The sequence below is a fragment of the Peromyscus leucopus genome, chromosome 15 (assembly GCF_004664715.2).
Source record: "Peromyscus leucopus breed LL Stock chromosome 15, UCI_PerLeu_2.1, whole genome shotgun sequence".
Taxonomy (NCBI): Eukaryota; Metazoa; Chordata; class Mammalia; order Rodentia; family Cricetidae; genus Peromyscus; species Peromyscus leucopus.
In genome coordinates, this window is record NC_051076.1 from 953,797 (window position 1) to 979,744 (window position 25,948).

Genomic DNA, 25,948 nt, shown 5'->3' on the forward strand with positions numbered 1-25,948 from the left:
AGGATGTATGATGTGCTAAAGAGTGACACAAGTTAGTGAAGAAGACACAGTTCACAGACTCAATTTGGTGTTGTAGATGAGGTTTGGCTGAAGAATGGAAAGAAATGGAGCCTAGCCAAGTGAGTATGTGAGAAAAGTGGCCTTGAAAGTTGAAGTGGCTAGAACAAAAGCATGGTGAACTCTGAGTCTCTGTCATGGTTAATACAAGATATCAAAGAAGTAAGGACAGCAGCCATGAAGAGCCTGCCCATCACCGATCTTCAGAGTGCACTTATGTAAATGGAGGCCATTGCAAAGCTTGATTAAATTGTGTGTTTCAAGATGCAACCTAAGTAAACATGATTTAAGACATGACACAATCTCCATCATATAAGCTTGTCTAATCCTTTGTAGGGTATTTAGCATTTTCAGCTCCAAGCTACCAAACATTAAAAGTATTGCCCCAAATTTGTTTAAAATAAAATTTCCTTAAATATAACCTGAATAATCAAGGGACAATATACCTTTTGTATCATTTGAGAATAATGGTCCTTCAGTAACATTACTTATATATTTTGGTCATAAGAATTTTTCAAAATTATTGAAGATCTCAAAAGTTTTTACTGTATGGCATAACCACTAAAATTACCATTTTAGAAATATAGAAAGAGACCATGAAGGATTATTAATTCAATGTTAGTGACAACGATAAACCTATGTGATATAAAGATGAGAGTGATTGAACATTAATATAGACTTTAGAAACTTGTATTGTGTGCTTATGGGAGAAAATAGGATAAAGCTAAGTGACATATTAGCTTTATTAGAGAAATAGTTTTGACTTCATACTTTTCTGAAAGCATGTTGGGAATTTCAAGAGATTCCTGGGCTACACTTGAGACAAAACTCAGAGCAGTGGACACCTATACTGTGCAGCTCTTAACTTTTTTTTTATTCTCCCTTGTAATTGAGAACTAGATGCATAAGAATATCATAGGACTTCATGTAACTTGATGTATTATTGAATCTGAAACTGAAGCATTTTGATAGACTCTAGAAGTTGGAATTTATAATCAAAGAATAGCAAGTGGAACATGACAATTGAGAGATGGGAACACAAAGAAAAGGAAGACTATGGATTTATAAAAAGAGGAAAGCCCACAGAAAATCATTCATGAATACTTACAAGCTTACATTACATGGAAATCTTCATTTTAAATTCATTTTGATAACATTATATGCATGATGTTTATTTTACAAGCATAGATTCAAATAAGTTACTTCATCTATAATAAGCATAAAATACATTAAACTCTTTGTTTGTGGCAACCTTCTTAAATATTTCAGGACCTCTCGTACTTATTTAGACCCTCTTGCAGAAAAGCATTTCAAATTAGCTTCCTATAGTAAATTACTTAGCTAAAGAGACCTTTATAATGAAGGAAAACCTTTTAGACTTAACAAATTTATATAGTATTAGGGGGTTAAAGAAACTCCATCAAGGGAACCATGAAAACTGCCACTGTCAAGTCTCTGAGTTAGAACGATGTTTTCTATTTTTCTGCTTAATATCTCATTTGGGATTGTTATTCACCTTGTTACTACTACCTCAGAATCTGATGGTTTTGAAAGACACCTTAAGGAACAGTCACAAATCTCATCCAGGTAACCAGGGGGTCATTCAGACTCTGCCTCAATAGTTCCAATGGTAGGGAAATTTTTTTTCTCACTGGAATTTCTGATTCATTTTTAGAATTGTAATTTTTGGAAAATGTTTATTTATATTGAAAATGTTTTAGTATATATAAAATTATATATCTTTGACTCATTTTTAATTTTCCTTCTGTAGCAATTTTAAAATCCATTTAAAGTGATAGGCAGAAAATAAAGACACAGCCTCTGTCAGCCAGTATGTGCTAAAGGTGCACAGTCCGGCCTCCTGCATGGGGTACCATGGTTGGGCGTCCATTCTACCCATCCTGCAGATTCTCTCCCTGTACTGCACTGAGGCCACGAAGCCCAGAATGATATTTCCAGGCTCTCTTGCAGCTAGGGAGGGGTGTGTGTGTGTGTGTGAGATTTATGTTGTGTGAATCAGGTGTACATGCCTACGATTTGCTACCAGAATTAGGTTAACTGTGAGCACGTCATTTTGTTGTTGAAGATGACAGTTATGAATGAGCCATACAAACTGTTTTTATTGGTTTCTTCTTAAGTTGCTGGTGTGGTAGGAGAAAACACTTTTCACTCTTCCATGGACATTAATGCTAATCTCTGAAGAATGGAAACAGAATCCATGTTCTTAGATCCCTTCTGCCCACAAAGATTCTATAACTCTCTTAATGTTCTAAATTAAATCACTTTCTGATTAAATTTTGCTTATATTATAAATTGCTATTTTATTTTTATGGGTTTCCTGTGTGTGTGAATGTGTTTACCTCAGTGTCTGTAAGTGTTTCTTGTGCTTTTTCTTTTTTTTTTTTTTTCTGTTTGTTTTTGCTTTGTCCTATTCAGGTTTGCTTGTTTTTATCTATATTATTCCTATTCCTATTCTTATTCAAGATTAAAATATATTTCAGTTGAAAATGCATTATAGCCAGCCTATCAATGTTCTTGGTGAACAGCTTTGACAGGAAAACATAATTCTCAACATTTGACTTTCATTCATGATAACAAGGCTAATGTATGTATAATTCACTTTCATAATGCTTAAACTCATCTCTAAACCTAAAGTATTTTCTGTGTTTTTTACCATTAGAGCAAAACATCCCTATTTTTAACCCATGTAAGGCCTTAGATTTATATTTTGATATTTATTTTATTGAATAAACTATTACTTCAGTCTGTAAACACACACATACACACACACATATATACACACAGAAAGAGACATATAAAATGTTTATGATATTTTTGCATCCATATTTTAGTCTTGTATAAATTAATCAACTTACCCTCTTGTTTGATAAGCAAGCAGTCAATTATATTGTCAAAGCTGTTAGTAAATAAACAGTATGGACCAAAGACAGAGCCATGGATCCCTTATTAGGTATCTCCATTGACAACAATCTTTAAATCACTCTTGGGCTTGACTGCTTAGTGATTTAGGATTCTAACTATAGGATTATACAGCCCAAATATTTCTATAGTAAATGGTTTTCTCTTTTCCCCCCTCAGAAACCTACATAAAATCAGATCTTCTCAGCAGCATTTCTTAGATCCATTGTTCTAAGAAGTGACTGTCTTATTTATATAACTACATCTTAGTCTAACAAAATATAAAAGATAGTTTAATTTAAAATGATTGCAACACCTTAAAACCCCTTCAGCACAGAGGGAACCCTAAGGCTGGTTTTACAAGCCACACCGGCAGTTTTCTATTTCTTTACCCAAAGGATCATTTTGTAATCTTGGATCCACAGAACCTGATTAATTATTTTATAGTATTTCTCTGTCCCTCATTTCCTATTGATAGGGGGGCAACCACTTTCTCAGCCCATAGTCCTTCACCTCTAGAGCATATCAAACCCAATTATTAGTCTCTTTGTCATCCTACCTATTCTTCCAGAGCAGAATCTCCTAACCATGTGACCTGCATATGAATCACACACGATTTCTGTAATTCCATTTGAAACACTGGTTCAGACTCAAACTACACCAGCATTTGTACTAAATTATGACTTTCATTTATGTTTTAACATATATTGATAAGAATGGCTTGGTTTTAAAAAAGAATACCTTTCCATTTCTGCAATTACAGCACGATTTTTTAAATGTAATACTAAAGGAAGGAAGTTTTATGTCTAGATTATACACTGACACAGGAAGGACAAGCTGCTGCTGGTTTGTGGTGCTCTTTGCTGCTTAATCTTGGGTGCAGCAAAGATTAGAAGAGCATCAATGCATTTATCATGTGTGAGTTTGTATGTAAGAATGTTTTCTAAACCAGGCATATTATCATGACAAAAATGCCAAGCTTTGATGCTTTATGAATTGGATAAAATGTTTTATCAAAGTATACTGCTAAAAATGGTCTTCTGTAGTATAACTTATATCATGGGAATAAAGCATAGAAATAAAGGTTTAATTTTTGTTAATATTTATTTTTGTTTACATTGGGAATACCTTCAGTATCTCCTTTAGCTGTAAATTATTTTACTCTCTTCTTTTATCTGGTCCATTCAGTGGAATGATGTACATATTAAAGGCTGTATACTTTCTATTCTACCATTGTAGATTTTAACCAATGATCATAAAATGTAAGTCTATGCTTGCTGACACTCTCAGTATTATTACATACGATAACAGCAACTTCAGGTACATGCTACTACAGTTTAAACTGCTACCATCCCACAGAAGGAACAGCATCGCCACACCCTTCTACACAACAACAAGAGTGTGAAAGACATTTGATGCAGTAACGACATACATTTTGTACGATTTGCTAGAAAAAACCCACAAGTAATTTTGTAAAGACAGTATATTATTTAAGGATAGTCTAGAATAAATATATGCATGATACTATTTCTCCAACTTTCTATGATACTTTCCAGGAACTGACTTGCTTTCTTCTCTATAGCTGCCTTTTCACTTTCTTTTTCTGAATAGACCCATAATGTTCAGGGAAAATATCAAGAATAATAAATCCCAATCTCTGTATAAAATATACCTTCATGACACACTCAAGCTGGAAATCACAGGAACCAATAAAAATGCAGGCAGCCTACTGATAATGAGGTCAGAAATACAAATAAATTTACTTTTAATGAAGACTGGAGGCACAGTAATCAAAGTGTTAAAATTCATTTCATGCATATCTCATTTGCTTCTTAGCTGATATTTACCACGCAATTCTGTGAGAAAGTAGAGGCCTAAGATGCTCCAGATAAATGGCTCAATTAATTGTACAGAGGTAGACCTCTTTGAGCCGAGCCAGCGCTGTGAGCTCTTTATTAAAAGCACTATTCTGTAGCCCTAACCTTGTTCCTTGACTCCTCTCTGGTTTCCAATTTAAACAAGTCCCCATGCGGCCTGCTCTAAAGGGCTTTGTCTCCCTGTCATTGTTAAGAGCGCGGAGGCATCCTGGAAGTGTGAAATCAGACCTCATGAGTTGAACGGTTCCCCAGGGAACGCCGGACTGCGCAGAAGGTCAAAGTCATGGGCCGGACCATCTCAAAGTGTCTGATCGCCGGTCTGTGACACGGCAAGCGGGGTGGGGGCGAGACTGAAGAGGAATGAACTTGAACACATCTTAATTAAAGCCCACAGACAGCAAAACAAAATGTTTTCTAGGCAGCCTGTCAAATGGGGCTTAAATTTAGCTCTGCTAATGAATCTGAGCAGCTCACTGTTATTTTGTAAGATAATAAGACTCTCATCACAGAAGCTGATAAAAAAAAAAAAAGAAAAACTGTAGCATGTCTTTTTCTGCTGTTTTGTTACTTAAATATTTTCCAACAATGAAGACAGTTTTCCAAAAGGAAAACATGGAAAAGTCTATGCAAATAAAGGGGGCACTAAACATTTCTCTTTAATAACTAGTTGCTTTCTAGACTACAGGGCTGACATGCTACAAGTCTTTGTTCATAGTTTAGTCTGGGGGAAAATGTTCATTTAATGGGACAATTTCAGTGACTATTAATCATAATTCCCCTTCTCTCCCCCCCCCCATTGCTTCCTGAAAGAGATGGCACATTCATTTCAAAACCAGTTCACCTGGGAGAGGACCTTTTAACATAGTGGCAAGGTCTCCCAGTTCTTCCTATCACTGTTTCTGAGGGACTGGTCTCCCTGGAGACAGTATGACCTCCTCCTCAGAGGAAAACAAGAAACAAACAAACTCCACAGCCCTGGGGAAATGAGGAGGAGGTCCTGAGGAGCCACCTGGGAGGTTGAGGAAAGGACTGAGGAGGACTCAAACTGGAGGAGAGTGGGAGGAGGGCCGAGGAAGAGGAGAAGTCTCTTCTTCCTTTTGGAACTTGAAAGAACTCATCTCCCAGGTTTAAATACTCTGCTGAGACAGTCTCACTTAATACAGAAGACTTGAAATGCTTGTCACATGCAAAAATTAGGCCCTACTTAAGGACAAAGAACAACCAGGAGCAAGAAAAAGACAAAACCCAAACCATTTCATTTCCTGTAAGACACACACACACACACACACACACACACACACACACACACACACACACACACACACACTCCCCAGTTGGCCAGTTTTAGGGAACATGTGATTTCATGTCAGAAAGAATTCTGCCCCGAAAGCAGGACCAGACCTCCAGCTTTTGCTTTGACAGTACAGAGAAGCAGTAACCTCTCGCTGGGTAGCTGCAGGTGAGTAAGCTACACTTAGAAGTATTTTTCAGTTACTCAAACTTTTTCCCTTGGAAGAATCTAGTGCACCAAGTCTTCAAATCCCAGTGCCACTTTCTCAGGCTGTGAAAGGCTGTCCACAACTTGACTGAAATTTCCATCCACTCTTGTGCTGTGCTCAACGTGTGCATATGTGTGGGAGCTGTAAATTGAGGCCTTAACCACCAGAGTTAATCTCTTTTAAAAATCTGTATTAACCTTAATGATTTGAAGTGCACTGTCCAACACTGGGCTATTGAGACCGAAGAGAAAACTACCCTTGACTATCAATAGTTTATTAGGGGCTTAACTGAAGTGACCTACTGTAGTAGTAGTGTTCAGCCGAACAAGGCTAGAGGCTTTTTGTGGAAAGGGAAAGAATTGAGGGTTTCATTAAAAAGTAATTTGTGCTTTATACTCACTCATTCAAAGAGTCTCAATTGCTCTTTATTCACACAGAGTTAATACAGTATCACAATGTTTCTCAATGAATGTGTTGTAACAAAAGAAAAATTTTACATTTTGAAAGGAAAAAATTCTTTGTAACAGCGGTAAGATTGATGGCTACTTAAAAGATTACAGAGTCTTTCTCCCCTGTGCCCATTTAATGTTGGAATATTAATTGAAAATTGTGCTTATGTGGCTTTATGTTGTAATGATTAAAAGTATTTTAAAAATATATAAAAGTTGGTCAAGTGTAAGTTTGTCTTGTTAGATTACTGTAGAAAAGAAGTATTCTGAAGCCAAATATCTTCTAACTATAGCTTCATTTGTTCCAGTCAGAAAATATTCGTGGCTTAGCATAAAGAATTACTCATGATTTTAAAATTCTCTTTATCCATTTCTAGTTTCTAGATCAGTAGTTCTCAACTTGTGGATCACGACCCCTCCGGCAGTCTTCTATCTCCAAAAATATTTACATCACAACTGATAACAGTGGCAAAATTATAGTTATGAAGTAGCAACAAAAAGTTTTATGGTTGGGGGTCACCATAGCAACTTAACTATGTGTCCTATAGGGTTGCAGCATTAGGAAGGTTGAGAACCATAGCTCTAGATGTGTGCTTGTTTGAAGTCTGGAAGACAGAACGAGCTATTCAACCCCATCTTTTCATTAGGCAGAGCTTGACTGTCATCAGCCATTAAGAGGGACATCAACTTTTCAAAGTTCTATGAAGAAAAGGCAAGCACACAAAGAGCTTATTTGTGCACTAAATTGTTCATATTTTCATAAGTAATATTTCTTTTTAAATTAATAATATATTTAGACATTTCTGACTTAAACACATGGTCCATAATTTTTGCCACCATCAGAAATGTCATAAAAGCCACAGAAGGTCCAAGGGTGAACAAGGTCAAAGACAAAATTATCCACTTGGCCCCTGAATAGTTCAACATCTCTCTTGTTCTGTCCTGAGCCCATTAGATTATAAGGTCAACATGGAATGAGGAATCATTAGATTTATATCCGTAAAACTGAAGGAAAAAATTGAGATTCAGTTATTCAGGATTCCTCAAATTAATGTTCACTTTATCAAATAAAATTATATCACACTGAATCTCCAGCAGAAAGACCATTGTTATTCACATTGATTTACATAGACCCATTAGGAAAGAAATATCTCTATTTTTTCCAACTTTGAAAGAACATGTCCTTTAACTTCCATAGTGGCAGACAGGCCAAGTAGGGTAACCTAGTTTGCATATTCATGAAGTTTTAAAATCAATGACAGCTTCTTTCCAAGAGGAGACAAACTTACACAATTGCATTCAGCTTGAATAATGGCAGGTAGCTAAGCGTTTGAAATAATAGTTATGTGATTTTTTCCATAAGAAATTATTGTGCACAGATTAATTCACTGATAACTATACAAGAAACCAAGTTCTTAAGAAAGAAAATGTGTAAACTCACCATTCACCATTTTTTTTTTACTACCAAATGCTAAGATAGCTCACACTCAAAGATTATAGCTTTATTATACGCATTATTCTCAGATATATATATCTATCTATCTATCTATCTATTTATCTATATATATATATATCTTAAAGTGTTATTGTCTTCAGTTTACAAATGAGTTGACAATTATCTTTTCAAAGAAACTATAAATCCCTAACATTTTATATCTGTCACATATTATACTCAAGTGATAATATATTAATATGAAAATTTTAAATATTGCCATTTTGGAGCATACATCTGCTATTTAATTTTGAAGGGAATTATCTTTTAATCTGTTTTCAATTCTGCTGGATGAATTAAAGAAGAATACACTGATCTGTAGACCACTGAACTGTAAGAAAAGGATAGTATTTTATTCAAATAAGTCTGTAACTTTATCAGGGCCATCTTGCTTAACATTTAGAATGATATGCTTATTTCCACAAATAATAAGCCAATGTTTCATAGCATGGTGAGATTTCCATGGAACTGGTAAGTCAGTACAGTCTTGCCATCCAATTTTAGATAATTCAATGGGTGGTATGAACCTCCCTCAAATCCTTATGGAATTAAATGACAAATGAATGGTCACAGTTCTGAACAAAATAATTAACTCTGCATCTTGATGATATAAACACCATCATCTCATTTGTTAATATATTGAATAAACAATGATACTAAACTAGGGAAGACACATGACTCATTTTGCTGTTTTCATACTCCTATGTTCTGGGTGAAAAGTAATGTATATACTTAGTTTAGATACATAATTTCTTTTATAGTATACTGAAGAATTTGTGTAACTAGGGAATTACAGTAGCAACCGCAATATGAAGCATTCACATGATGGAATATTACATTGCTGAACTTCTCAGTGAGTGAGATAACGTATTCCACGAGTGTTTGACTTTACAGTATTTATGCTGGGAGCAAAGCAGGTGATGACTGACAGAAAATGGCTCTCTGTTGGTTCAGCATTCCACAATGAAAACGCCTGGACACATCACTCCTACTACATTGATTAAACTTTGGGAGGGCAATAATTCAGAAGTTATTTTTATTTTTATAATTTATTTTTAGTGTATCACACTGTTTAAAATATAGAACTGTGTAGGCATCTGGGATTATCAAATGTTATGTGAGATCAACTCTGCATCTTTCTATTTCCACCCATGACTTCAATGATCCACTGAGATAAAATGCAGGGCTGGATTATTCCATTGTGCAGACTTGGCGCGCCTTTGGTATATACAGTAGGGGAATTGCATCAGCTCCTACCTGTGACGTCAGCAGCCATCAAACCTTCAGCTCTGATGACTTTCACCTGGAGAAATCCCACATCTTTTAGGTTGTTAAATATCCTCAGTGGGCTCTGGAAAACCCAAACATGGACATTAGGAAAAGAAATCTAAAGAAACCTCAAAAATACGCTTATAAAATACTAAATTTTCTCAGGATGTTTTCTTAGGGGTCAAAGGGTCATTTGCGCTTTTTCAATACAAATTATACTTCCTATGTCAGGAATGCATACAAATGCATGTGTACATGAGCACATCCATGCATGTGTGCGCATGCATACACACAATGGTATAATTAGTGATAAATAATTTTCTGAAATAAAAATACCACAGTTACTACCTACAAGTAACACTCAGTAGATGGTGAGCAATAAGCCACAAAGCAGATGTCTCCATAGCTTCTCTTGATGTCTTCTATTAAAGGACCTCACAAATCTTCATTTGTAAATATGATAGTTTGAAGATGATAATGAACAATATTAACTCATATAAGTGCTTGCATAGCACTGCTCAGACAGGGAGTTATCAAGAAGTTAACACTAACAAATTATTTTCCTGTCATTTCATTCTTAGTGCTTAGATAAGGGGGAAATTTTCTAAAGACTTTGCTAATAGTTCATTCAAAGACATACATAGTTTTATAAAAATTTTGAGAGACAATTTTTAAAAGCAAATCAAATCAATAAATCAAATCAAATCAAAGGTGGTGAGAATTTTTTCTTCAGTTTATATTTGTATTTGCTATAATGTATAGAACCATTGAGTTTTTGATAGAAGAGTCTGGTGATAAAAATCAAAAACTGATTGTGATGTCTTACTAAGCAGAGTAGTTGAAGTAGGTAAGAAGGAAAGCCAACACAATGAACTAGAAATCTAATGAGTGGGTAAATAAAACTCCAGAGCATTGATATGCATTTTGTTTACATTTCATATTTTTTTCTTATGGCAATGTCAGTGCTTCTAATGAGTAAATCAAAGACAATTTCTCACCACCTTTAAAATGTTTCATGACAAGATAGTTTAATATGCTTCTGCATAAAAAGTTATCTATCAGAAATTGCTAGAATACAAGCAACCCCGTCAGTGTATTACTAGTGTGAGGGTACGCACAAAGCGAGGCTTCTGCGGTACAAACTTTATCAGTCCTGATGGCCTGTCATTATTTACACTGATGCTCTAACCTTGGTACAGTGAAGGGAAGAAAGACAGGCAAATGTGTAATCTCACAGCATGACTTTGTAAAAACAGTGCTCGGTATGGAAGGCCACCTCTTAATCTCTAATCATAAACAACTATTTTTCACCAAAAATTTATTTTAAGGCTCATTTGATTAGATTTAGTAAAAATGCACCTGTCTCTCTTTTTAAATTCTTACAAAACAAAAGTTTATCATTAGCAGCAGTGATAGGGTTCTGAGGCTTCCAGGTACGCTGTGTCTTACATCACAAATAAAGTTGGGGAAGGGACTTATCTCAGAGCTCACTTGATACATTAAACCAGCTAGGAATTCTTCCTTAATGATGGGGAATAGTTTCATCACAAGGGTTAGCACTTTAATTTTTCAGGAGCAATTTAAAACAAGTTTCTTGTGACTAAAGCAAATATCATCAGTTAGAACATTGTGCTCTGGGAAGCTGAGGGAACAGCCACAGCCACACCATCTTTGGGACTTCCATTCTGGGGCTCTGCTTTGCATTTGGAGGGGTGATTATAGTTTGAAGGTTTCATTCTCCAATCATCTGACACTTGACAATTTATTGCAAATTTCTACTGTATAGGCCAGTGGCATATAGATTATAATAAGAACTCAAAGAAAAAGCAAATAAATACCAGTTTAAAACTGTAATTTTTTGAAACGTTTTATCAAGGGGTGTTCCCGTGTTGTTATTTATGGTTATTTTAGAAGGCCTCAATACCTGGATGGCTTTTGAAGCCAGAAATTTCCATAGCAGAGGAACCCATGATCTGCTGTGAATCCTAAGCCCTCAATAGATGGGAAGAGATTGAAATGCTCTGGAGAGGAGTCCTCTTTATTTTTTTAATGAAAGGCTGTATAATATATTTTCTCTATGGCTGCAGCAGCTGTCAGAGAGAGCATCGCGGTTCAGCTCTATTACGGGAGAGGCAATACCCCATCCTATGGTACAGAGATGCTCTGAGGGGCCAGAGCTGATTGACAGCTTGTCACCATGACGTCTTATTCCATCTCTGTTATGGAGAAAATTAATGTCACACCACCAGCCTTATGACTTGCTGTCATCGTAGAGCCGCTCACCTTTTATCAATGCTCTAAATAACATTTCAAGCCCATCGTCTCACGGTGGACAATCCGGTCAAGGGACATTAAATCAGATGACTGTGAAATGTCATAATAAAAATGGAATGCTAACAACTTCTTCTCTAAACCAGCTCCTCTGGTTTTTAAACGGTGACAAGGAGGAGCATGGGTTCAGCAAACCCGTTCTGAAAAGGTCAAACAGCAGCCCTTGGACTCCTACCCATTACTACCCGACCCTACTGACCTTCCCTCCTCCCCCCTCCAAAGAAGAAAAGAACAGGAAAATGGAATTAACCACCTTTTCAGAATGTGGTGATCAAATAGTAGCTCACTCAGGAATGTCTGGTTAATTTGTGGGGTTTCAGTGCTGAGCAGTGACGAGATTCTCTAAGGCTGTTTCATATCAGAGTAGGGCAATTCATTACTTTCCCTACCCTGACCAGCACCAAATACAAACCAAATCAAATTCTCAAGTTTAACCTTCACTTTAAACATACACACACACACACACACACACACACACACACACCATGTGCATTTTTAAAGAAAAAAACACAGAAATAATTTGCTGAACAGTGATCCCCTTTACCTGTTTCATCAAAACAAGGTATATATTAGACATCATGCAAAATTCATTCATTTCATAATACACAAAGTATAAAATACATTAAAGCCACCAAGAGGTTGCTCTTTGTCCTTGTACTGTTGTGAGCTAACACTAATATAGCACATTCAATGTTCTGCATTACCACTTCTTAGCAAGTGTGTCTCGAGAGGGAGAGGGAGACCAGTGCCTGAAATTTGAGGTTACAAAAAAAGCATATTTAAACATAATTCACCTTTTAATGCATTGGGCAGAATATAACCTGAGAATTAGCTGAGATGCCAAACATAACATTTTACATTTCATTGAAATAACTAGCATTTTGGAAAAGATGAAAAAACAAAGTATTCACATTCAGAACAGAGACAGCTGATTAAAGGAAGCCTATTCAACAGCAACAAAAAATCAATCAATAATAGGTGGATTACTTCTAATTATGTAGACAGCAGTATCATCTTCATACATGAGATAATATTAAAATAGTGATCCAGTAACTACAGAATGTTAATGCCCAGATGAATTTTCATGTTAATATACCAATTAATTCCTTTACGGTAGTTTTAATTCAGAAAGCTCATTTCTAGTAACTAGAGAATATACTTTTGGTGGAGTAGCAAAATGTGAAATAATTTTCATAATTGCAATTATATATTAGAAGATACTACACAATAACTTAGGCTCTTAGGTGGTTTAAAATATACACGATTTAGCCTTGCTAAGTCACCTCTATTAAACTGTTTATGATAATACCATTGGTGGATGAGTTGTACAAGCATTAGCAGACAGCTGATTCAGTGGAGATAGCCAGAATAAATTTGCTGAGGCGTACATCCTGCTAATCTGTTTGAAGAATATTGTAGAGCATTCGTACGGGCACTTCATGTTAGCTGCACACCCTGATAAGGTACGTCTTTATTAAATTCAGTTATTGAAAGGATGTCAGTCAGCAAATAGGAATAGTTTTTTAAAAAGCCATTCTTTGTTAGTCAGAGCTTGGTTTCATGACTGAGTGTCTAGAGGAGCCGTCTAAACACCTGGCAGCACTGTACAATACAAGCTTTGTGATTTGAAGTGGAAAAGCCTTCCCCTAGCTTCATGGGTACCAAGGCATTTACTTTTCCAAGCCTCCATTAAGACAATGGTGGAGCAAGGGCTCCCCCCTCTGGTGATTCCCAACAACTACATGGTGAGAAATGCACCCACAAAGTCGCTGGGATATAGGAAGATTTGACTATTTAAAGGACATAACATTTGAGGAGGGTGATTATTGGCACTCCATTCCACCCTCACACCTCACATTCAGTCAGAATGATGGGGGCTACATTTTGATTGCATTTCACTTGCATACTGACCGGATGCAGTTAGGTTTTTCTGAGCAGTAAACATCACTCTGTAGTTCCCAACTTCCCAGTATGCCAATAAACTCATTTTAGATTTCAAGTTGTACTTGAAATCTAACAGAGCCACGGATTAATATTAAAGGGATGGATAAATTTGAGTTCCTTTATGGAGAGTTTCTCTATATGATAAAAATCACAAGGTAGAACCTTAGAATCCAGAATGTGCTGTGAAATCCTGGAGATGACTAAGCTATAGACATCGGCAGGCGATGCCAAGGCTCCTGCAGGGTTGCATGTACCTATGTGGGCCCGCCCTCTGCTCCTCAAATCAAAATCCACTTGTCTTTCTGGGCACACTGTGTACAACCTCATCTAGTCTACACATGGGTTCTGTAAGGAAGCTCATTGCATACGTACGTATCTCTTTAATATCTCTCCCCGCTCCTTCTGGTCCTCCAGGGAGTGGACGGAGAGGTCGGAGATGCTGACTGTGGCTGAGGCTGTCAGAGTGACAAGCAGAACCAGGTGGCCCTCACCCTCTTCCAGCTGTAACTCCAGCTTGTGCGTTTGCTCCCTACTGAGGGACGACAGGTCAACCTGGCACCTAGAAACAAATGTTTTGAATTAGCAAGTGGCGTTCTCACCACATCAAACAGACATGGGTTTGTTGGAGCCCCGTGAAAGACAAAGCAATAGAAATACCATCTGGGACAGTGGAAGATCAACTGCCTTTCTTCACAAAATTCAGACCCTGGCTATCGTAGAACTTTTAATTGCTTGTTTCCTGTAAGATACAAACTCAGGTGAAGTTGAATTAGTATATCCTCTGATACTGTTTTCATGAATTGGTGGGGTTTCTCGGACCTATTCAGGAGGAGGCAAACTAGCCACTGCTGCCATTTTGTGATCCCTCCTTCCAATTCATAAATGTCATTGAATAGCAAATAGAACTTTCACTGTGGGGAGCTTAAGTTTTACACCTTTGAAATTGTACTTACGGTACACTCACTAAATCTAAATGTGTCTTCTCAGGGCTGCACAATGCGGCAAGCCACGCCGCGTGTGCCACTCTTACAGTTAAAACACCTTGCAGTCTTTTCATAAAAATGTCAACTGATTGTGAGGATGCAGATAATATAGTGACTATCAGGCTAATAACCCGAGAGGGGGAGAGAAAGGGAGAAGACAGGGATAAAGGAAAAAAAAAACTTTAAACAGGAAAAGGGGGCTGATGAGACTCCTGGGTGGGTGCAGATGCTGGCTGCTAAGCTTGGACGTCTGAGTTCCAGCTCTGGCCCCCACGTGGTGGAAGGAGAGAACCGATTCCCACAAACTGTCTTCTAACACCCACTCATGTGCTGTGACACACACCAAAAAATACGGTGAAAATTAAGAAATGGCCAATTACCAAAGTAAATATTCTCAATATATCATAAATGAGAAGGACACCTATAAGGGAAAGATTAAATGCTTAATCCTTTTCATTCCTCATTCTACCATTTATTGCTTTGTTTTAAAATTGTCTTTAAATAATAGTAGAATAATAACAGTATCTAAAGTCTTCAAAGATTGTACCTGAATTCAAATATCTCTCTTATGAGATTTCACAAAATGAATGGGAATCTGACATTTACTTTTATTTTGTGCACAGCATTAACAATGACTATGACTAGACACAGGATATGTGCTAAATTCTATTATTAAGAGAGTTAGAAATTAGTCTGTACAATTCTGGAATACACTTTCCAAAATGCTAGGATACCAGTAACCTCACTGACTCTGTTAATACAACATTCAACTCAAAATACTATCATTAATTCTCTTCAGTGGTTAAAAAAAAAAGTTAAAAATAAAAAGCCCACACAATGTCAAATGCTTTATCTAACATTCTAATTGTAATTAGAATCAAGTTCTCAATAACACCCGCAGTAAACTGAAAGTTAAAACACATCAATGAAAAACAATCAGTCAAAAGCAGTCTCTCATGAAAGGAGGAACATGGAAATGATTTTAGAGACCTCTGCAGCTCTGGCGCAGTGCCTGGCCTTACTGAATGGGTCAGGAGTGAGGGGAACTAGATGACCGAACGGGGTTGTGATCCAGACAGAATGTTGGCTGGGTACAGTGGGGACCAACAGGAGTCTTACATCCACCTTGCTTTTGTTCCGCCCCACCCCCAGCTCAGTTTGCTCGCACACTCGTAGGCCCCTCCTTCCTTCCTTCGTCTTGTATAGGATGTGTGCTGTCATACACAGAAAAGCGCTGGATACACACAAGCCTCTGGCCGTTTCCCTTTCAAGCTCATGACCACTTTGCACAGACTGTGTAGACGATCCAGTTTCCTTTCAGAGTCGCCACAGGAGAGCTTCAAAGGCTCTCAAGGTTACTTCCTCTAGAAATTGCAAACTGGCAACTTTTAGATGGAATCACACCCATAGATCTAGTGTGTGTGTGTGTGTGTGTGTGTGTGTGTGTGTGTGTGTGTGTGTGTGTGTTTGTGCATGTGCATATGATTGTGTGTGCATTGTGCCAAATAAAAGTTCAATTCTAAATACATTAATTTTGAATACAGGACCCATATTCCCTGAATGAGCGACTCTCACCATCTCTGCCTGTAGCTGGCCTATTTCACTTAATTACTCTCCCTGCTCCAACGGGTATTAAGGATTTGTGAGTCCTGCAATCTCCAACATGCCAGTGAAAAACTGAGGAACAGGAAGGTCACATGACCTAAATGGACACACACAGTAACAACCAGAGTCAGAGCCAGTCCCTGGGCCTCTGAAATGGAAGACCTAAACATTCTCAGCTCCAAGACTGTTGCTGAGGAACTGCATTCTTGGAGGAAGGCCTGCAGTTACCAATGGTTCTCAGAGATGACCAGATATTTCCATTACAGGAAACATCTCCATTCCAAGTATAGAATTGTGTTGTTTTTATTTCAATGTTTTAAACTATGTACAAATTAGGGAAGAAAGCCGTTTGTTCTTATAAGAGCATTCCACAAACGAAAATTTCAAAGGTATGGCACTAGTAAAATGTAAACAAGATAAATTTATAGGAATGTTTTCCGTTCACCAACTGAAACTTCAGTATTGAATATGCTCACAGGAAGGACCATGTGCATTGTTTGAGCATTTTGACTGTCCTGATTTTAATATAGAGAACAATAATATGCTAGACATGAGAGTTCAATGTTAAAACATGGGAGGTTTTCACTGTGGTCCCTCAGACATCTTATTTATCTAAAATTCTGCTCAGGAATACGATGCTGCTTTAAATGTCAATTTTTTTTTTTTTTTTGCTATAACTTAGCCAAACTGTCTTGTTAACTTGAAGATAAAGTTTGTATCACAACTTCATTGCTGAGTATTAAATCAAATGACTTCTGGGATCAGATGTAGAAAAAAATTCCATTCTCTTTCAGCTTTTGAACAAATATGTACAAAGACAGAACCCTTGTGGCATAGTCTACTACCTACCCTGTGAATATAGCACTAATTGGTGTGGGCTGAAGGGCTTGTATGTGGTTCACCTGTGCTGATAAATCCCTCACAAGGAAAGGATTCATCACAGATGAACTACAGAAGTAAGCGACTATCCAGGGGACCTAGGCATGTAAGGAATGCTTTTCAAAAATGAAAACATGAAATTAGTTTTTTAAAAGCAGTAATGTAAATTCATGAACTCCAAAAATACTTGACAGGGATGAAGAGCCCAGAGTCATTTCCTTAGTTCCAGGACTCTGTTCCCACTAATTAGTTGTATGACCTTTTCCAAGACAACGTTCCCTCTTGAATTTCACTTTTCTCATCAGCACTTATGAGCTCCTTGAACTAGATGAACTCTGAGAATCCCCAGTCTCACAATCTGTGATAACTCTATCCATGTTTACACTTGTGTCTTGCTTTCTTCACAATTCTACAAACTAAAATCCTGAAAGAACAAGTTTATCTTATAGGTAATGAAATATTATTCCTTATCCATCTTATAAAGCAAAACAAAGCAAAAGACCCTCGAAAGGCTGTGTAGGAAGAAATCTATATAATTTAATTTCATCCCGTATTGAAGCAATAGCACTGGGTGCCTCTAATGTCAGCATGGAGGAGAATGACAAAGGAAGGTGCTATAAACCCTTCCCTTTGGCTCAAAGATAAACACTTCACATGTGCTTTCTAGCAGGGAGATACACATTTGGTTTGAAGACATATTTAAAATATCATAATTACTTCCCTAGATTCTCCAGGAGACTTGATCTCCTGGGGCTCAGTTACTTGCTGTGACTAAGATGTGACTTTGATTTTGTGTCCCCAAAAGGCTGCTCTTCACACCACTACCCCCACTAGTGACTGTACCCAAGTCCTCACAGCTCTTCTTCCTACAAGTTGTAATCTTTCCCTTGCCCAAGTGGACTGGGTCCTCTCCTTGGCAGTGGTGACTGCCAATCCAGATCTAGCTTCTACATACCTGGACTTTCTGGCTTCTAAGGCCACGTCTGCATTTGGATGCAAAGCCACACTGTAGAGTGCAATATTGCTCTCAGAACCTGTCAATGGAGCCCCAATGAAACATGAAGAGGTTGGTTTCCTGTGGAGTGAACTTTTATCAGTAGAACAGGAAGTGGGAAGATAACTTCTGATACCTCTTTCATTCTGACAGACTACTTCAAAATATGATCTGACATTGCTTGACTGCAGATGGCTATGTACATATACATCCTAAGCAGCCTTTCCCTGATGCACAGAAGACAGTGAACAGCTTGGCAGCATATTACCTTGTGTTGTTTGCCAAGGCTCCTTCTTCTTCATCATCTCATACCTTACTTTCTGGGAACACACCTCCCAGTAAATCAGCAGCACCAAACTGTTGACTCAGAGTTTGTTTCTAGAGAACCCAGGCTAAGGTGAAATGTGCTGATACAGTTTACACACACTCCCAATTTTGGATGCTAAAAACTTGACTATATCCCTATTCCTGCTTCCCTTTCCTAAGAAATATCCCCAGCAATCTGACAGTGCCCTCAGGAAGCTGTTATCAGCCTGTGTGTGACTTGTCCATGCCACATTGTGCCACTCCAGTCTACCCATATTTTTCACCAGGTTCTGGAGGTCTGGATGAGATAACAGTCTACCTACCTTTGCTTGGCTAACTTTTAATAACCCTATTGAAAAACCTTTCAGTTGTCGTTCTTCATGTCCTGAAGCATCTGTAGGAGAGGGGTAACATCTTGTCCTCTATAGCATGTAGACTCTATTTAGTGCTTTGAGAATATTAAACTCTTTACAAAGAAATGTTACTTCAGAGAGGCCAAAGAGTGACGTGTGGCAACAGGGCATCATCATGGTAAGGCAAAAATTAATGCCTAATGCTCATTCTGAACTTCTGTCTCATCTACCTAGAAAGTGATCTGATTTCTTCCCTCCCTCGTTCCCTCCCTCGTTCCCTCCTTCCTTCCCTCCCTCCTCCCCTCCCTCCCTCCTTCCCTCCTTCCTTCCCTTCTTCTCTTTTTCTCTCTCTCTCTCTCTTTCATTTTGTTTGACCTATTTATGACACTTATCTCACTCACTCACTCACTCACTCACTCACTCACTCACTCACTCACTCATGTATCAGATCCTCTCAGATTTCTAGGAGTCACCTGTTTAAAATCTAGGTTCTCCTATCTTTATTTCTAGAACACTAAGTGCACACCAACTTGGTGTTGATGTGAACAAGGTTATTTGATGTCAGAGTACATGCTCAGGGATTCAGAATGCTGACCTGAAAACCTCATTTGTATTATGATGTTAAGCAAATCACTTAAGCTCTTTGTGCTTGAGATTTATTTTATTTTGAGACATGGTCTCTATATGTAGTTCTGGTTGCCTTGGAACTTGTTATATAGACCAGGCTGGCTCAAACTCACAGACACCTTCCTGCCTTTGCCTTCCGAGTGAATGCTGGGGCTAAAGGTGAGCATCATCACTTCCTCTCAGCCTTACTTGCTTATCAAACAGAAATTCAAGAGCAAAATGCCCTCTCTTAGCTAGAGCTGTAAGAGCACAAAAATAAAAGGTAGATTGAAAGTTACAAGTGCTGTCTAGTTACACTATCACCTTCACTTTCATTTGAACTTTGAACTATCTATACCCAAACCCAACTCACCAATTAATCAGTCAATCAATTAATATAACAGTCAAAACAGAATTAACACTGAAGGGGATTTCAGAGACATTTTGATGCATTCCAAAAGATGAAAAAATCTGAGTTCAGAGATCAAAGAGCTTGAATCATATTTCCTAACTTCTGTATCAGAACTCGAATATATACCATACATTATGCATATTTGGATTCTTTAACCTGATGAAAGAAGGATTATACATCTTCAATGACCTTTTCCCTGAGAACTGGAGGAGAAAACAGGGTTCATCTCACTTTTTCTTCCCCATGCCTTGCCTCTGCTACTCTTGAATTGATGATGGTCAATGTCTCTTCCCAGGTAAAACAACCTTGTGGTTAGCACCCTTGGTATGTCGGAATGAGTCTCCAGGGCACAAGTGGGAGATGGAACTATTTGAAGTCATTTCCCACCCCCATGGTGGGTATACACATCGACCTACACCAAATGTATAATGGGGAAGACATGGAAGCACCACTAATGGACAGTGGCACTAGTGTGCTCTGAACTCCAACTTATACAGGTCTGAGCCTGTGGATTCAAGAATTATATAATTATATAAATCTAGTTTAACTAAGCTAAGTCTCACAAAATGCACAATTAAGTTAAAAATATCTCTATTAAATAACTGTGGGTTGAAGGCAATGCTAAGTGAGCATGCACAAGAGAACATCTATGCTAAAAGTCTGGAGTGTTGACACCTCTAGTCCTACCCACGGTGTGTGTCAGACACCAGGAGTCACAAATCACTGGGGATAACCAGACCTCCCGAGAATTCAGCCCAAACAGTCCAAATTATCAAGCAGAACATTTGCAACACAAGTTTATATCAATTTTCTTTAACATTGAATTTCAAAGTATAGTTTATATCCTGAAGTACTATCTAAAGATACTTTGAAGCCATCATAATTCGCAAGATATTTAAAAATAAACCTTCCAAAGAAGAGGACCAATCTCTAGGGTTTCTTTTGGGGGAAGGTATTTGAAAAACAACAGTTTTACAGACTTTTTAAAAAATCAAGTATTCAGTAAGTTATTTGAAGCTTTAAAAATGTTTTAATGTATGAGAACTGCTTTATATTACTCTAATCCATAGTCTGTAAAATACTACCGATTCTTATATTATGAATCAGTATGGCTCATACTTTGGAATATTTGCAATGAAGAGAACTCAGCATGGAGCCACTGACTTGTTTCCAAGTTCACGATTGTTCAGAAGCTTATCTCCACCTCAAATATTAAATGAGAAGAAACAAAGCTGAATACCTGTTGTCCAAAATTACCATGGTTCAGTTGTGTGGGGAAGATTTTTCTATCAGAGCATACATCCATAAACTTGTAAAATTCCCTGTTCATGGCCTTGAAGGTAAACTACTGAAACTACATGTAGTAGTACTCAGAAATTATAATGGAAACTTTGCCCATTAGTTATGAAATATTGAAATAAGCACAAATTTAAAACTTTTGGGAGGAAATAATAACTTATGAACAAAAGATTAAAATTAATTTAAATTATGTTTATCATCCTTAAGAAATATCCCATTCCACAAATCTTCAGTTAGGAAATCAGTAAAAATGAAATGACTTAATAAAAAACTCATTATTTTTCAAATCTCTGTGCTTTGCAGTTAACAATGCATGTGATTTTACTTCCTCATTTATATAGGAACCAAGAGTCATTATAGTTTTGGTGTTGCAAACAAATGCCCCAAATCAGAGTCATAGAGTTGACTACGCAAACACACTGATCTTAGACTTTGAAAGAATATGAATTTAGTGGAAAGTCAAAGCCAAAGACTGGTTTCCTCCTTCCCTACGCTAAACCTGGACACAGTACTCACCTCCGCACTACATCTGGACATGTGTGCTCACCTCCGCACTACACCTGAATCCATGTGTTCACCTCCACGATAACCCTGAACAAGCATGTTCACCTCCACGCTAACCCTGAACCCAAGTGTTCACCTCCACCACGCTAAGCCTGAACACGTGAGCTCACCTCCTATTCCATTTTCACCCTTTCCAGAGTCATAGGGTTGTTTTGTGATATAGAATGGGGAACATGTTCTTTGCCTAGAGCTAGCCAATTTATAGTAAGTTTTCTTATCATATATCATTTAATAAAACTTTTCTTAAACTCTCTACTCAGGCCTACATTGGCAACACTTTGATGTACTAGGCAGTACCAACACCAAGGTCCTGATAACATACAATGAATAACATCACTAGCAATTCACCAACCTAAAATACATATATCCCCAAATCAATACCACTTTAAAGATAAAGACACTTTGCACCCTAATAAGTTATACCATAAATCTTGCCATATTGGATTACGGATAACTCCAACTGAATAAACTTGCATGCTATAGGATTTACTTATTCTGTACATTCATAAAAGCAACTTGCTTCTCACAACCCTCATTCTTGGCAATTTACCTCAGCTGTCAGCAACCAATTTGTTCAGATTACTGCTCTGCATAAAAGTGTAACCATCATGAGGATTTATTAGCTGACTATCGTAAAGGCGGCAGTCTTTCTTGTCTGCCAAAATGCAGAAGACCAGAAAGTTAAATAATGACATGTAGATTAACATTATTCCACCTTTCATCTAAATTGGTTTAGTGACCGATTATTTTATTGAGGAGGCAAAGGTGTCCAGAAGCCATGCTGAATGCAGACTGTGGTAGGCAGAGGAGGAACTTTCAGGTCAGGAAACTTGGGTTTGTGCCGTAGATCAGTCACCCCACTTGTGTAGCCAAAAGCAGCCTCTTAACCAACTTTGCCTTTGTTTTTTGTATCAGCAGAATCGGCACAGTACATGCTTTCCTTCTATGCCCTCCTATGTTGATCTGTATGTCATGGCTGATCTCTGTTCTTGGTGGATATATTTTATGTAAAATAAAACAATAGAATGTATAAACTCCCCTATATCATGATGATGAAAACTCTGAACACAGTACTAGAAGAAGCATACCACAGCACAATGAAACCATAGAGTTATATAACATATGTTATGGTAATAGCATATAGTTAGTGTCATACTGAGTGGGATTATGCTAGGAGATATCTCTATAGAATCTGTACATTCTAACTTTCAAGTTTTTAATTCAACCATAGTACTGAATGTCCCAGCAAAACAATCAGGCAAAAGGAAGAAATGGAGGCAAACTGTTGCTATTTACATGTGATATGATCTTACTTATGCAATATCCCAAAGACCCAAAGACCCACTGAAAACTGTTAGAGCCAATTAAAGATTACAGATAACTTTTCTCAAAATTGTAGGATCCAAAATCAATAGAAAAATATCAGTAATATTGCAATCTACCAATAGCAAATTAATTGAAAAATTATAAAGAAAACAAACTAAATTTACAATAGCTATAAAAGTAAAAATATTTGAGAATGAACCAATTTAGAACAAAAGCACGGAAAGGTAGGTTCATAAACCGAATAATCCATTTTGTTGAAATGTCCATGCTACAGGGGGAGAGCTTGGTGCTGCTTCAATTTGATGTCATGCTTTGTTGACTCCCATGGGAGACTTGACCCTCTCTGAGTGAGGATGGGGGGTGAGTGGATGTGGGAGTGGGAGGTCGGGGCGGGGGGAGGAATGGGAGGAGAAGAGGGAAGGAAAACTATGGTTGGTAAAATAAATGAAATTTTTAATAAATAAATTAATTTTTAAAAATGTCCATTCTACACAAAATGACTTCCAGACACAATGTAGTTTCTATCAGGGTATGAACAACATTTCACAAAGAGCCTGCATTCTCAAGCAAACAAACAGCTGAACTCATTATACTACCCAACTTCAAAATATATCGCAGAGCTAATGAAGACATTTAGACAAAAGGAGTGGAGTTCAGAGCCTAGAGGTAAAGCGAAATATCCACAACTAAGGACGTTCAACAAATGCACTAGAAACATGGAGCAGAGCATAGGCAGACTCTTCAAGGAATGGTCTTAAGAAAACTGGATATCCACATGCAGAAACCAGACCATGATCTCTCCTCAGGTGTACAAACCAATTCAAAATAGATGAAAGACTTTAATAGCAGATCTAAAACCATGAAACAATTGAGGAAAAAAATACAAAAATACTTCAGACTCTTTACTTTTCTTTTTAATGCAGAAATGCTCACAGTATCCATGAAGTGGACACAACATTACTATCCATCAACTGATGGGTAAAAGATATGTAATTCATATTCACAGGAGAATATTATTTGTTGATTAAATAATGAAATTCTGTTTTTGATACTAGGACTTTCCAAAATATAAAGAAGCATGGAATGTACTTATTTATGGCTACACAGACAGAACAGGAGATCATTTCACCTAGTGAAATAATCCATGCACAGAAAAATAATTAGTGCCCTGATCTAACTGACATGGAGTCTAAAAAGGCAGATTTCACAAAAGTTAAAAGTAGATTAGAGGATCAAAAGTCTTGGAAGAACAGAGTGATAGAGGATCAGGAAATACTGACTGGTCAGGATGAGATGCAGTTCTGGTGTACTGTGTTCCAAGAGTGTGGCTTTAGGTAACAATATTCTGTCTACGTGCATAATCTACATGAAAGGATTGTAAATGTTCCCACCAGCAGTAAGCTCCTAAGGATTTATATATGCTTGCCTTGATTTCAACATAACACAAGATATATCTTTATATACATGACACCCTAAAAATAGGTACACTTTTATATGTCAATTAAAATGTTGTGGTAAAATAATCTTAATAATATATAGAATAATTTTTCTCCTAAATATATTAGTTTAGCATTTTAAGCATAGGCATTATGGAGACACCTTTATACTCTAACTCACTAGTTTTTCTCCTTTGTATAATATCCATACATTTTTCCATAATTATATTTGAAGTTTGTGCCTTCCACCAGATCATGGTCATATTGATAATATATAAGCATCTGGTATCAGATCCTTCTTTATTTAAAAAAATGAATAATCATAATTACCAGTATTAAATCAAGCTTCAAATGTTTGCTTTCAAATTAAAGAATATTTATTGAGCATATATATATATGTGTGTGTGTGTGTGTGTGTGTGTGTGTGTGTGTGTGTGTCACATACTTTCTGAGGATGCTACAGTAAACAGACATTCAAATGTCCCTGCAGTCATGGAATTTGTGTTCTAGGACAGTGAAGTGGATAATCAAACACAGTAAGGAGGACCAATGGTGGCTGTGTCTGTAAAATATCAGCGGGGTGGGAGGAAGGGAATGCTAAGGAAACAGCGTTTTACCAGGCAGGCCGACAAAAGAACAAAATCAAGGCAGGCAAACGATTTAAAGAAAGGAGCCACAGATGGTGCAGGGTCCAGTGTGACGGGGAACAGCTTCTGTGCAGAAGGCAGAGGAGGAAACACAACAGCGTTTCAGCACAGAGGTTTGGGGCCATGCAGAGCACAGTAGTCTCCAGCAAGGACTTTGCTTCTACCAGACCATTAATGGGAAACAAGTGGAGGGTTTTGAGTGGAGGAGTTAAATTATTTTATTTATGTCTTTGCTTTTTTCTCTTGGGACTGCAGAGATGGTTCGATAAATAAAGGTGCTTGCTGTGTCCCTGGGGACTTAGTTCGATCCCCGGAGTGCATGCAAAGAAGGAAGGAGAGAACAGACTCCACAGTGCTGGCCTTTGACCTTCACGTGTGCCGTGGCACATGCACAAACATAGACACCTATCACATAAAGATTAAATGATTAAAAGATTAAATGAAAAGTTTTAAATGATCTTTACAACCTGTGTCTTAGTGAAGTTGTCGGGTCCCTGCCACTCTCTGAGCCTTGAAAAAACAGCTAAGAACAACTAGGGTAAAGTAAAGATATCAAAAAGCCAGGTGAGAAAGAAAAAGACCCAGATGTCCAGGAGCAAAAAAAAAAAAAAAAAAAAAAAAAAAAAAAAAAAAAAAAAAAGAAAAAGAAAAAGGAAAAAAAAGTGGTCAGGATGCAGAGGCCAACCCAGCAACCGTGCCCT

At 37.4% G+C, this 25,948-nt stretch overlaps 1 protein-coding gene across 1 annotated transcript in view; it reads right to left on the reverse strand.

Annotated features, from left to right (window-relative positions):
• Positions 1-25,948, reverse strand: part of Mctp1 (multiple C2 and transmembrane domain containing 1) — a gene marked incomplete at its 5' end in the record, with an annotated part of 237,531 nt that overhangs the window by 163,900 nt on the left and 47,683 nt on the right. Inside the window, 2 exons of the mRNA XM_028891575.1 lie at positions 9,551-9,644; positions 14,210-14,396. Of these exons, the coding sequence (XP_028747408.1) occupies positions 9,551-9,644; positions 14,210-14,396 (281 nt within the window). The remainder of the gene's footprint in view (positions 1-9,550; positions 9,645-14,209; positions 14,397-25,948) is intronic.